The sequence below is a fragment of the Scyliorhinus canicula genome, chromosome 3, assembly GCF_902713615.1.
Source record: "Scyliorhinus canicula chromosome 3, sScyCan1.1, whole genome shotgun sequence".
NCBI lineage: Eukaryota > Metazoa > Chordata > Chondrichthyes > Carcharhiniformes > Scyliorhinidae > Scyliorhinus > Scyliorhinus canicula.
In genome coordinates, this window is record NC_052148.1 from 104,700,861 (window position 1) to 104,716,028 (window position 15,168).

The following is a 15,168-nucleotide window of genomic DNA, read 5'->3' on the forward strand; positions in this document are numbered from 1 at the left end:
TGCTGCTGGCCTGCTTGGTCTGCTTTAAAAGCCAGTGATTTAGCCTTGTGAGCTAAACCAGCCCCAACTAACCCAATCTAACCCAGGCTTTGTATATCTGAAGCATTTCTTCACATGAGTTGTGTTCTAGTCCTCTAGACATAAAGGCCAACATTTGTTAGGATCCCGGACCAGATCCCAATTTTTGTTAGGATCGGATGAGAAACCCCAAACAATTTGCAATTTGTAAAACTGAGGAAAGGATACTTCACTCAGAGTGATGACTACGACCAATAGGTATCTTTTATGGTAAAATAAACGTAAATTTAAACACAGAATTAACGGCATTAACATCAAAGCTTTACAATTAACAGTTAAACAGCTATTAAATAAAAGCAATACTTTAATTCACTCTCTACACCTGCCACATTGCAACAAAACACCCAATACAATTCAAAATTTCCCACTCATAAATATTTAGCAATCAGGATTACTTGCTGTTCTCTGTGAGGATCTTTGGAGATGGGCCCTTTCAGGAACAACCTGAAAATTGTTCTGTCTCATCAGGCTCAAACCCTATAGCCAAACTGCCTAAACCACAGACAGACCTGTCTCCTCCCATTAATTACATCATCCATATCACACTAAGGTGCCTCATGACCTGCTTATCTAGGACAAAACACCATCCCTCATTAAATTGTCTACCCTCCCGGGAACCTCCTTTCTATAAACAATATTCCATTAGACATTAATACGTAAATAAGTAAATGGTTAGAATCAATGATTAACTCACTTTTACGACACCTTAGTTACAGCTTTAATAGACATACTGCCTGTATGTATTTTAAACCAGGGTTTTTAACAAAATTACGACAACAACATTACTATATCTTTGTAATCTTAGGCTTCTATCCAGACTACCACCTAATTTTGTGTCTTTGGCAAATTTGGAAATGTGCTTTTGTATCCATCTTTTCACAGTAACTTAATTTGAAGCCTACTTGTGACAATAAGCGATTTTCATTTCATTTTTTAAAATTTCATCATCTAAGTGGTTAATAAATATGGTGAGTATCTGAGGTCTCAGTGCAGAGTGGGGCATTGCTTGTCTTATACTGCCAACCTGCCTATTATGCACACTCTCTCTTTCATGCTGTTTAGCTAATTTCAGAATCTGGTCAAAATTTGTCTTTAATTCTATGAATTTCAATTTAAACGAATAGTTTCTCATGAGGAAGTTTATTAAATGATTTCTTAAAGTCTACATAAGTAACATTCGACATTTTTGTGCCCACTCGTTTATTTAGCTCCTTAGAAATTAGTCACAAATTACCATTACGAATCTATGTTGACACTCTGATCAGCTGAAAAGTTCCAAGTTGTTCAGTCACCCTATCCTTAGGTGTTCGGCTAACTGGTCTATAGTTTCCCTCAGTCATCTTTCTTAAACAGTAGCATGACATGCGCAATTTCCACTCTAAAGGAGCGGTTCCTGAATTGAGAGAACTTTAGAAGGTTATAGTTAGAGAATCTGCCATGTTCTAACCTGGTTTCTCTAAATTCCTATGTGTAAACCATCTGGTCCTGGGACTAGTAATGGCTAAGGGGCTGCTATCTGCAATAAAAGGGAAGTGTGTGGGGTTGCAGCAATGTGAACTACAACGACAGCATGTATTTTATATAGCACCTTTAATGCATAAAATGTTCAATGGCGTATTTATACTCAAAAAGGACCTGTGACATTGGGATAAGGTGATTGAAGGTTAGGTTGAGAAGATGGGTTTTGAGAACGATTAAATAGGAGGACAGAGAAATAATAAGGCATTGCAGTTTAGGGAGGGAATTACAAAGAGTGGAGCCAAGGTAACTGTTGCTAATAGTAGAACACAGGATGTCAAAGGCAGAAGTTATTTGGAGACGGAAGGGGAGGAAAGGCAGGAGGTGCTTGTAGAGGCTGGATGGAAATAGGGCCTGGAGGCATTTGAAGGCAAATATAAATATAATTTTAAAAATGTTGGAAAATACTCAGCATGTCTGGCAGCATTCGTGTGTGAGTTGATATTTCAGGTCTGTGAACTTCCAACAGAACTGGTATAAGTAAAAAATGGAAGTGGTTTTGAACAAAGTTAAAGTTGGAGACTGGGAATAAAAGCAAAAGGGAAGGTCTGCGATAGGGTAGAGGACAGGAAAGATTAAATGACAAAAGATGCCATGGTGTAAGGCCAAAGGGAATGGTAATGAGCCAAGTAAATATGCAAAAGATGCATCTAGAGAAGGTGTGAATGGTTGAATAGCTGCCATGCCAACCGGAAGTAAAGGAAGAATGAAAGAGAGTGATAATAAACTGAACCAGCAAAGAAACACAAACAAATGGAGCAGAGTTTATAATATAAAATGATTGAACTCAGTGTTATGTAGATTCTAAAGGTGAGGTGTAGTTCCTTGAGCGTGTGTAATACTTCATTGGAACACTAGCAGGCCAAAGACAGAAAGGTCAGAATGGGAGCAAGATGAAGAATTGAATGACGGGCAATTGGAAGTTTGGGGTTATTCTGGAACAGAGGTGTTCAGCAAAGTGATCACCAAGTTTGCATTTAGTCTTCCAAATGTAGAGGAGACCACATTGTAATCAGTAAATGCAGTTAACAAAACTGAAAGAAATATAAATAAATCAGTGTTTCACATGGGAGTGTTTGAGCCTTGGATAATGAAAAGAGAGGTGACAAAAACATGTACTGCGAGCTTGTGCCGTCCCTTTGGCGCCGGCTGGAGCGGCGCCAACCCCTCCGGCGTCCACCTGGTATCCGGTAAATTTCTCGAAATCAATTGCTCGAAAGCTAATTGCTCGAAGTCAGTTGATCGAAAAATTATTTCTCGAACTATCAATTGATCGAATGATAGATTGCTCGAAAAGCAGTACTTCAAAAAAGGTATACCCAAGATTAACAAGGTTCATTACATAAAAAAGCAACTAATAAAAACCAACAATTACAATTCATAATTTTATTAGTCTTTACAATTTATAAAAAGTTTAAAAGATTTTAGTAAGAAAAAAATAAAGTTAAAATTCAGGATTGCCAATATATGTTGGCTACTCCATTAGTATGCAATATTGTGTGCAACACTTCTTAAATATTCTTCTACATTTCCCGTTTCGTTATATTTTGATACAATATCCTGTAATCGTTGTGCGCAGTCACGGTATTTTTTTCTGCTCACAGCTGTACTCACACCTCCCACAAATTGTTCGATTTGCAACTCGTGTAAACTTTGCTCTCGCTTTAAGCCATCTATAAACTTCCAAATCGACGGATGACAAGCACTTAGTTGATGTTGGAAACTGTTGTGCCATCCCTCAATAGAATTGTTCGTTTTCGGCAATCCTTCTTTGACGTAATCGAAACAGTTCCACATTTCATGTTTAAATATAGGAGTACGTCTACGGTTGCGTCTATACGGCCGACCAATCCACGTATCTTCAAAGTAATCCACTACTCCTTGAAGTTCATCTGGAAAAATCTCATTTTCAGTTAAAGATTCAAATGTTGCCACAACATTGGGTATCGGTATAAATGCCAATGCAGATAAGAGACGAGCTTTAAAAGCAAATTCGGCATTGGTGTCGTATATAAGCTTTAGGCCACTTCCTTGAATTTTTCTGTAAAGGGTTTGACAAAAATGAAAAAAACACCCACGACATTTAGACATTGGAAATTCTTGTTCTATGGCCTTAACCATGGCCATTTCAAAATCAATCATTATTGTCAATGGCTGGAATATAGGGATTTTTTCTTTTAAAGCCATCAGGAACTTCCTATACGTTTCTTCAGTCTTGTTAGGTAGCAGTGCATATACAAGGGGTATAACATTACCTGCTTTCACACCATGTATTGTATACAATTGAGCAAAAATCGAGGGCACAGTTTTAAATGTTCCATCAGCATACCAGTGCTCCGAACGTACTAAGATATCGAGATTCTTTTGGGTTGCAAAAATTAATATACGACCATTTGTGGGACCAGAGTCATAAATAAGGAATAAATCTCCTTTGCTGGTTTTTGTAAACTCTTCAGGGATATCAAGATCGAGGTAACTAGTAGGCAAAGCATGTCCAACATTCTTTCTTGCGCGTGTATTGCGTATGGTTCTTTTCATATTTTCTACTGAAGGGAGCTTCACAGCTGCAGCACCACTTACTTCTATTGAGGCACATGATACAATATATTGCGGTGTATCTCGACTATTCATCGCATGTTCTTTCACTTTCTCCATTGCTTTAGTAGCTTCAATTCCAGCAGCGTCTCCTGCATGGTTGTGATTCCCACTTTGTTTCGTGATACTATCATCAATTGTGATAACACGCGCACAACATTTTCTTGTTTTGGACATTTCACATTTCCAATATATCTTATTGTTCACCGCTTTGTCCTTAATATATAGGTGACCATCCAAACACAATTTCTGCTTCCCTTTTTCGCTCGCTATGAAACTTATATCCATCTTGAGGGTTCGAGGTTTTCAGAATTAATAGTATTTAGCAGTGGTGTTTAACGGTTAATTATTTATTAGTTATCGTTTAAAGAGTGAATTGCTTTGAAAGAATTGGTAATTAACGTTTAAATATTTATTAGTGATCGTTTAAAGAATGATTGTCGGCTTTCGAGCAATCTGTCTTTCGATCAATTGATAGTTCGAGAAATTATTTTACGAGCAATTGACTTCGAGCAATTAGCTTTCGAGCAATTGATTTCGAGAAATTTACCTGGAACCCGTCCACCTAGCCCCGAGACAAGTGAGAATTCCTCACCTTGCGGGCCTGTTGAAGCCGGAGTCATTGGGGCCGGTTTTACTGCTGGCGTGTGGACTTAGTCCCCGGAAGGGAGAATCCTGGCCCTTGTGTTTCCTTATAATTCCTTGTGGTTGCAGCCATTTTGGTGTTGAGGTGTGTACAACCTAGACTGCAGAGATTGGCACATGAAATTTTGAAAGAGTTGGGCCTGCAGTTGAGAGACAACCTTGCATCTGAGGATACTCAAGGGGATGGATGGGTCTGAAGTTTGTTATTTTGAAGTGTTTGAAGTGTTGACGAAGATTTTGAATGTGAGAGGATGTAACAAAAGAAAGAGAATTGTTGACAATATTAGTTGTCCTAAGACCAGTAGAGGTAGTTCAATAATTTCCTGTTGAGTGAAGAGGGAATCATAGGAACAGTAAATGTATTTTACAGAAGGCATGAGTTTGGAAAAAGTGGGAATGGTTGCAGATGGGTTAAGAAAGATAGTTTTGAGCTGGTCTTGCTAGGAAACCTAAATAGTGGTTAGGGACGGGGAAGTAATAGAGACATCTATACAGATATTTTCAGTCTTAGAGTAGATGACTTCATGAACTACTTGTATGTTGTTTTGGAAGAGAAAGTGGATGCGACAGGAGAACAGCATTTGTATTGCTGAAAGAAGAAACATGCTGTTGAACATTTTTGTCTTGCATTCGTCAAAACAGAGGCAAGGGATTTTCACAGTAATTTCATTGCAGTGTTAATGTAAGCCTACTTGTGACACTACTAAAGATTATTATTATTAGAATGTCAATTTTCAAAGGGAGCAAATATTAATACTGCTTGAGAACAGATGTTGATTGGTTGGCAAGTTGACTGATTGGTCAAGGTGTTGCCACAAAGAATACAGCATGTCTCCCAAGATTTTGTTTAATTCAAAAAATAATAATGCCTACTGGCCATGTTACTTTTAACTGCAGAGGACAGATCCTTGCATATGAATATATATGACTACTAGCAAGTGTAAGTGAGCCATGTTGCAAACCCAACTGAAAATACTAAATTGGCTTTTAATGTAATTCATAACACACTCATGATTGTTTAATAAGTGCTGTCTGATCGTGGAATCAGAGAATTCCAAAGACTCACGACACTCAGAGAAAACATTTCTCCTCATCTTTGTGTTAAAAGGACAACCCCTTATTTTAATATAATGCCTCTAATTCTCCCATAAGGAATGTCTTGGATCTTGCCGAGCTTCCTGAGTGTTGTTGGAACCGTACTCATCCAGCCAAGTTGATTTGACTTTATAATAAATTAGACCGTTTGCCTATCTATACGATGTTACTCTTTGTTACTGGTGCAACATGTTCTTAACAGAATGGGTGCTTCTGACCTGCACTTCAATCCTGAAACTGATAAATACTTCTAATCTGCAAATTTCACTGACCATTCAACAATTAAGCTCTAACCTGGATCTCTATTTAATTAACGATTAAAATTCATGGCCTTAATGGAACATGGCTCTTCCTTACCAGCATTATACACCGTGGAACACTTTTGATGACTCGCTGGAGCCACCTTGGTCAGAACCTTCCCCGAATCGTGCGATTTCCGTTTTAAGGTGACAGGTGCTGGATGGAGTCATGCCCACTGACCCCAAAAGCAGAGTTTAGGTGGTCATAGGGGTGGGAGAGTGCTGAAATGCGTTGGTTAGAAGGCCTGGCTCAGTTCACTGGGACTTTATCCCAGTTGTGTCATAAGCTGTTAGGCTTCCCAACCCTCACCCTTCATACTCCTCAACCCACTCCGCATGATACCTCATGTCGCCATGCCAACTCATGGCCCTCCTCCATGACCTTTCACACATTCATGCCAACTCGTGTTGCCCTTCCCCTCATGCTTTCCATGCACCCTGCATAACAACGCACGCAGTATGCACCATGGCAGGCCTCAGGCGCCACTTTGAGTTTAAAAAAAACTTGCTGTCAATCTAATACAGGTCTCATTAAAACACACTTGACAGTGAAAAATAACTCCCATTCATGAAATCCATTCAGCGTTTTACAGTCTCTTCAAATGATTAATCTATTGTAAAAACAACTTCTATTCAGACCACGCAACAAAGATAGTGAATATTTTAATCTCTTTAGACTGTCATTCAAACTGCGAACCCAGGACTCCTGCTGAGATAATTGGAGCTTTTGAAACTCAGCCAAGTATCAACAAAGAACTCTACTGAAATTGCACCACCAGGTGCGTCTGTTCTTTCTAACCTAATCAAAGAAATCCGGCAGACGTTATTTTACTTTGTGATAGCCAAAGCCTATTTTTTCATGGTTAAAGAGCAGGCAATTCAAAAACGTTAAGATCATAACAGTTATATAGATCTTATCTGCTCTTCAAGAGTGTTTACTTCACTGCATCAACTCGTGACTCCAACAATGTAAGTTGAGGCTCTTGTAAGAGCCAAAATGTAGGCTGTTTGAACTCACCACTGAGTTCAAAAAGCCCTGTGAATTTGGGTTTCTCTCCTATGTGAATCGTGCTGTGCGCCTTTCCCCATGCCGGCAAAAATTGGATCTGTCAGAAATGGGAGTGAGACTTCCACATCCAGGTCCCACCTGGTATTTTTAAATGTCCTCAGTGTCTTCCCATCTCTCCAGAACTCTAACCCTATTTGTCAGCATTGGCTCAATGGTAGCACGTTTGCTTCTGAGAAGTTAGAGACTTGAACATAAGATCCAGTCTGACTCTCCAATGAAGTATTGAGGGGTGCCATTTTTCAGGTGAAACGCTAAACAGGGGTCCTATTGGGTGGATATAAATGATGCCCTGGCCCTATTTTGAAGAACATTGAAATTCCAGCGACTTGGCTATTTAACCCTCACCAATCTGACCATTATTACATTGTTGTTTGTGCTACCTTGCTGTGCCCAAGTTGGTTGCCCATCTGACAGCAGTGACTAGACATAAAAGGCCTTATTTGGCTACAGAGCGCTATGGCATGCATGAAAGGCATTATTTAAATGCAAGTATTTTTATAAAACACGGTTATCCTGACTTAATATGAAAAATGTCACAGTATATATATCTGCTGCTCTGCATCTAAAAATATTACATAGTTCAGGAACCACACTTAGCTACTGATGCCAAGAAATTTAAAAAAAAGCTGGAATGGGCTAGTTGGGCCGACTGACCTGTTTCAGTGCAGTACATCCTATATAAACGCGAGTATTTCCTGTATATTTCTTTGGCCCTGGGGAGGAACTAGGAATTTACATTTAGCTGCCAATCTATAAAGAAATAATTATCTTCTAATTCACCTTTGGACATGCTTATTCACAGCAATTATGCCTTGAAGAAATATAACTCTACCTGAGCAATAGAATTATATATTACATGGTTTAATCCTCTCCTCAATTAAAATAAATACAGTATATCCTCTAATTAGCTGTGAGCAGTACCAGATACCCCAATACATGGGGACAGGTCATTTTTCCTCCTGACATTTCTTTCTTCGTTTGATAGCTGATTTATCTCTGGCAGAAGTACATCAGTATGCAGATATTGATTGTCCTAAAGAAAGTAATGTTGGCTTTGTGTCGACAATGAGTAACTTGCTTTTGCAAATTCTGGGGCTGAGTAGGAGACATTAGTTTCCATTTCATGTTTTCTGTTAATTTTGACCTAGCTGAATTTGGGTATTCCATATACAGCTGCCACAGTGATCATTTGGATATATGAGTTTAAAAAAAGATGATTTAAACTTACTGAAAACAGCTAATTTCTAAATAAACCCATCTGATTGTAAAACCTTGTTTATTTTTCTTTCCCATCAGGTTATTATGATAACACAATATTTCACAGGGTTGTACCTGGTTTTATTGTTCAAGGCGGGGATCCAACAAGAAGTGGAACAGGTGGCGAATCAATATATGGGAAGCCATTTAAGGTCTGAATTCCTTCTCCACCCCCAATTTTCTCACTTCCTTTTAAGCTATTGATTAATGTTGGGATGAATACCTTACTGCTGGTAACCTATTTGCTATTGTTTTCAGATGACAATTGTGAGAATCTAAAAGGTATGGATAAAGTAGACGTGAATGCTTCCTCTTGTGGGGCATTCTAGAACAAGAAGTCATAGTCTTGGGATAAGAGGTAGCAAATTTAAAACAGTTGAGGAGAAACTGCTTCTCCCAAAAGGTTGTGAATCTGTGGAATTTGCTACCTCAGAGTGTGGTGGATGCTGGGACAGTGAGTAAATTTAAGGAGGAGTTAGGCAGATTTTTAATTAGTAAAGGGTTGAAGGGTTATGGAGAAGGGGCAGGACGATGGAGTTAAGGCCAGGATGAGATTAATGGTGGAGCAGACTCGGTGGGCCAAATGGCCCTATATCTGCTCCTATATCTTATGAAGTAACTCAGCACAGATTTGTGATTGAATCTGGGACCTGCCCATGTAACACATGTACACTGGATTGTGTATTTATTTGCTGAGCCTTTGAGGAAGTGGGATGTCTGAATTTTTTGCAGTTGTTTATTTTGTATTTAGAGGATTTCTGCAGATGTTTTGTGCTGTGCAGCTTCGAGCTCTGATTTGAATAAACGTTAAGAATTTAATATTTTCATACAAGTTGGATTTTTTTATTTGTAGACTATACTTTGTATTTCTGGAAGTTAGATCTTTGAAATCTTTATTTTTCATTAAACCTATTTTTTTTCTTTATTGTTTAAACTTGCAGGATGAATTTCATTCTCGTTTACGTTTTAATAGGAGAGGATTGGTTGCCATGGCAAATGCTGGACCTCATGATAATGGCAGCCAGTTTTTCTTCACATTGGGTCCTGCGGATGAACTCAATAACAAACATACCATCTTTGGAAAGGTTAGTTTATGAGGATAAAGAAATGTTGCTATTGGATTTCAGTTTTATCTACTGATATGTCCAAGGTTGAAACTGAATTAACAAATGTACTCTTGAAACTAGCACACACACTGAATGCACTTTCTGTACACATTAATTACCCTTGCTTCCTGTGTTGCAGTTTTTATGTGAAGCTTAGAACATAGGCTTTCTGTTTTAACATTTTAATGGAATCCCTAAATAAGTTCAATATTGTCTCTTGTGCTCAAATTCTATTCCTCCAACCACTTTCTCCTGTTGCATCCCCCCTTCCCCATCTCCCATCTTTATGTTGTACTGGCCTCAGAATCAAAAGCTCTTTTCAAGTGGTTTATTCTCTTATGATCTAATCTTTCCTTACATTACTCAAGTGTTTATGATGCTTTGATTTTCAAAGTAAAATACTTAAAGTTGGTTAAGTCTGAGAATGGAGTTTTTCTCACTACTAGAGCTGGTAAAAATATTTTTTAGACCACATTGGGCTTCAAGTCCAGTTCCTGGCAACTAGCCTCGCTCTATTTAAAAAAAAAAAAGAAAGTAAATCTTTTTAGCCTGATTAGGCCACATGTCCTGCTCCCAGTAACTAGCGTTGCCTTTTAAGTTCCATTACCCCTTTTTTCCTGCTTGCCGACTGTTAATTGCTTTTATCCAACCCACGCTTGAAATGCGTGTATTGGGCCTTTAACGTGGTACTTGCTTTTTAAATACCAGGGTGGTATTCCTTGTGTTCAACATGTTTGGACTTAAAAAAGCGGAGCACTAAATGAAATCCTGAAAACATTTCAAAAGCTGGTTCTTCGTTACAGCTGGGAACCAGCTTTTGCACTACATGGAGGAATTCCTTTAAAAGCTTCTACATATCTCGGGAAATTTCTGTTGTTTAAGTGTAGAAACGTTAAGCAGTAACAGTTTCCCCAAATCTGAGACTAGGGGTGCACGGTTTCTCCAGCTTCTGGTGCAGCAAACACTTGCTGATTTTTTTTTTCATCCAAGTCCAAAGACGTGCAGGTTAGGTGGATTGGCCATGATAAATTGCCCTTGGTGACCAAGAAAGGTTAGGAGGGGTTATTGGGTTACGGGGATGGGTGGAAGTGAGGGATTAAGTGGGTCAGTGCAGACCCGATGGGCCAAATGGCCTCCTTCTGCACTGTATGTTCTATGTTTATGTCTATGTCCTTTCCTTCCTGCATTGAGCATCTACTACTCACTTTGTACCCTTCTTCCCTCCCTGCCTGTGAAGTACATTCACCATGAAAAAAACAGCTTGCTTCCCAGCTGCAGCCCAAAGGGCATCAAAATCTGCTGACTTGTAACATTCCACTGCTGCCTCTATAAAATGTTAACTTGTTGTCCATATGACCACTTGTAAGGAAAAGAGAAAAAATGGTGTCATGGAGAGCAAAAAAAGAATTTGCCAAAAGGTTTGTGGAAAACATGAATAAATTATGACCATCACAACAGCAATACCTGAACAATATCCAGGCTTGGACTGACAGGTAGCAAGTAACATTTGTGCCACACGAGGGGCAGGCAATGACCATCTCCAGCAAGAGAGAATGTGACCATCATTCCACGACATTCCAAGGCATTACCATCACTGACTCCTGGGGATTACCATTGACCATAAAATGAACTGGATTAGCTATATAAATACTGTGGCTATAATACGAGGTGAGAGGCTGGAAATTCTGTGTCAAGTAGCTCACCTTTTGATTCCTCAAACCCTGTCCACAGACTACAAGGCACAAGTCAGGAGTGTGATGGAATGCTCTCAATGTGCCTAGATGAGTGAAGTTCCAACAACATTCAAGAGGCTAGAAACCACCCAGGACAAAGCAGCCTGCTTGATAGGCATCCCATCCATAAACATTTGCAACCTTCACCATGGTGAAAATAGCAGCAGGTTATACCATCTACAAGATGCATTGTAGGAACTCACCAAGGCTTCTTTGACAGAATTTTCCAAACCCACAACTACGCCAGAACTTGTTGCATTCCTAGTAAGCTGTTCCAGTACAGCTAAAACATTGACATCTTCCCAGCAAATGGAATATTGCAAAGGCATGTCCTGTACACAAAAATCAGGACAAATCCAACCCAGCCAATTACTGCCCCATCAGTCTAGGCTCGATTATCAGTAAAGTGATAGAAGAAGTCAACAACAATGCTATCAAACAGCCCTTTCTTAGCAATAGCCTGCCTGCTGAAGCTCAGTTTGCGTTCCATCAGTATCACTCAGCTCCTGGCATCATTACAGCCTTGGTTCAGACATGCGCAACATAGCTTAATTCCAGAGGTGCCCTTGATATCAAGGCAGCATTGGACCAAGTAAGTCATTAAATAGCCATAGAAAAACTGGGAGCAATGGAAATTGGGGAACTCTATGGCTGGCTGTAATCATTCCTAGCACAAAGGAAGGTGATTACGGTTGTTGTAGGTCAATTATCTCAGCTCCCGGACATCAGCATATGAGTTCCTCGGGGTAGTGTCGTCGGCCCAATTATCTTCAACTGTGACATCAATGATCATCCTTCCATCAGAAATGGGGATGTGTGCAATAGCACCATTAGCAATTCCACAGCTACTGAAGCAATCCATGTCCAAATGCAGCAAAATTCAGGCTCGGGCTGGCAAGTAGCAAATAACATTTGCGCCACACATGTGACAAACAATGACCATGTCCAACAAGAGAGAATCTACCCATCCTTGACCTTCAGTGTCATTACCATTGCTGAATCCCCCATAATCAATATCCTGGCAGTTACCATTGGCCAGAAACTGAACTGGACTTGCCATATAAATATTGTAATGGACCCCCCATTCCACAAATACTCGCTCCATCCATCACTGACACACAGTAGCAGCAGCATGTACCGCCTACAAGATACACTGCAGGAACTCTCGAAGAGGGCAGCAGACACATGGGAGCACCACCAGCTGGAAGTTCCCCTCCAAGTGAATCACCATCCTGACTTGGAAATATATTACTATTCCTTCATTGTCGCTAGGTCAAAATCCTGGAACTTCTTAACAGCACTGTGAATGTACCTACAATTTGGCCCATTCCTTGTTTCAATAAGTGACCTTCTGCTACCCTTGCCCCACCAGTACATTTGCCCTATGTTCTACAGGGAGAAAATCCATACTGCTAAGTGTGTCTGGAAACTGTTTTTAAGTTGTTTGATTGGTTATATTTTTATTTTCATAATAAGCCACTTAAAACCAGTTCCTGGTTATCACTGAGAATGTAGCTTTTCTCAACTCTACCTGGTTTTCTCAAACCTGCCCAAGGATAAAACTCTTTTACTCAAAGCATACAGTATGTTCCCACTTCAAGTTATAGTTCCTGAAGTGAATCAATTGTTCCCGGAGGAATTGATGTTAAAACTGGAGTTAGATTCCTTTGGACATTTCTCGCCTGAAAAAGAATAATGTGCAGGTTTGGATACTATATTGTACATGTGCATTCCTAGCTGAAATAACTTGCAAAATAAAATTGATCACTAAGATAAAATAAATACTGTCCAGTTAGATACTTTAGGCCCTTTCTCAACAGTGAGAAAACATTATAAGTTGAAACTCTGCACATTCCTAATTGTCTACATTCCTAAATAAAATAACCTTTGAAATAAAATAAATTTAAAAATCTAAAAGAAATACAATATACAGTAAGAAATTACTCATCCAGGTTTGGACTGACCTGGCTCCATCTAGTGGCAGAAAGTGGTCTTTGGGTAGTAGCAATGGATACCAGTGACTTTGGAGAGAGTGAAATGAGAACTGGGTGGATGGTTGGGGGGGGAGGGGGGGGGGGGGGGGGGGGGAGAGCAGCGGAACCGTTGAGGAAAAAGACTTGTGCACATGCAGGCCACAGAAGAAGTCTGTGAGAAAACAAAGTTTAAGTCAAACTCACAAAGTTAAATTATATTGTCACTAATAAATGTGAAGGAGAAACAACATTAATTGAGGTGACTTTAAGCGTGGACTTAGTGTGTATATGCTTTTGCTGTAATTGTCTATTTACTCCTGGAATTGATTTGGAGATGGAGCTCTGAGTTCTGTATGGTAAGTATGAAGAAGTAGTAAATTATTTTTGCATTTACTCACAGTAAGTTGCAGGGTATCTTCCTTCTCTTACCTATTCATGTAGCTCCATCTTTCTTTCTCTCCTCTTGCACTTATTTTTCTCTTTACATCAGGAAAACTTGTTTCAACTTATAAGGGAAGAGAGATATAAGATTTTCCTTCATTTCAGACCTGCTCTGAGAGCCTGTGCCTTTCATCTGTTCACTTTTCCCTGTTTCCTTCTAATGGGCAATGCCACTTATGCATTACATGTCTTGAGTTCCCTTGCAGTTTCACCAATTTCCACTGCTCCAACCCCCCCTGCAAAACCCTTCTAATCTTGTTCCCACTGTTGTTAACTGTTGTTAAGTTCTGCAAAGTTCTTATTTTGTTTTACTAGAATAATAAAAAAGCGATGCATGCATTAAAAATAAATATAAAATTTTTTTGTGTCTGGTGTAGCTTTGAATTTAATATTACTATAGATTACATTTAAAGATCTTAATAAAGTTTTGCTGGTTATTGCAACCAAATTTAATCGTGCCCCAGTTCGCACCCCACGCCGGGTGGGAGAATCGCGGGAGGGCCGGGCGAATCACGACACGCCGCCCTGGCACCCCCCGCGATTCTCCCCCCCCCCCCCCCCCGCTCGGAGAATCGCCGCTCGCCGTTTTTCATGGCGACCGGCGATTCTCCGGCCCGGATGGGCCGAGCGGCCTGCCGTTCCCGACCTCACACCGGCAGCAACCACACCTGGTCGCTGCCGTCGTGAACATAGTGCCAAAGGTTCGTTTGTGGCTTGTGTGGCGCGGAGAGTGGAGCGAGCACCACGGCTGTGCTCGGGAGGGGACTGGCCTGCGATCGTTGTCCACCGATCGTCGGGCCGGCATCTCCAAAGGACGTACTCTTTCCCGTCCGCCGCCCCGCAAGATCAAGCCGTCATGTCTTGCGGGCCAGCGGAGGGGAAGACGGCAACCGCGCATGCGCGGGTTGGAGCCGGCCAACCTGCGCATGCGCGGCTGACGTCACTTAGGCACCGCCTTCGCGTCATTCTTGGCGCGCCGCTTTGATGCAAGCGTCAAGGCCCAGCGGCCGAGTTTCTCACAACGCTGCTCCTAGCCCCCTGGGGGAGGGTGAACAGGGTGCGAGGAGCGGCCTCTGATGCCGTCGTGATACTCAGCCGAGTTCACGACGGCCTTCCCGATGCCACGCAGGAGCGGAGAATCGCGCCCATGGAATCTAATAACGTGTTTGCTCTATAGGTGGGGAAATTATTGTCAAATTTTCTTTTTACAGGTGACTGGTGATACTATTTATAATATATTAAGATTAGCAGAAGTAGAAATTGATAAAGATGAGCGACCAATCAGCCCTCATAAGATTAAGTCTGCAGAGGTGAGATGAGCAATTTTATATTTTTATTTTAATTGTTTCTATTATTCCA

At 40.4% G+C, this 15,168-nt stretch overlaps 1 protein-coding gene across 2 annotated transcripts in view; it reads left to right on the forward strand.

The window, feature by feature from the left end:
• The window catches only part of cwc27 (CWC27 spliceosome associated cyclophilin), a 276,041-nt gene that overhangs the window by 23,871 nt on the left and 237,002 nt on the right, over nucleotides 1-15,168 (forward strand). The window contains exons 3-5 of one of the 2 annotated variants that reach the window (XM_038791030.1): nucleotides 8,596-8,708; nucleotides 9,530-9,641; nucleotides 15,021-15,119. In XM_038791030.1, the coding sequence (XP_038646958.1) occupies nucleotides 8,602-8,708; nucleotides 9,530-9,641; nucleotides 15,021-15,119 (318 nt within the window). In that variant the 5' untranslated portion in view covers nucleotides 8,596-8,601. Of the gene's footprint in view, nucleotides 1-8,595; nucleotides 8,709-9,497; nucleotides 9,642-15,020; nucleotides 15,120-15,168 lie in introns of both variants that reach the window. The other variant, XM_038791029.1, reaches the window with a different exon arrangement.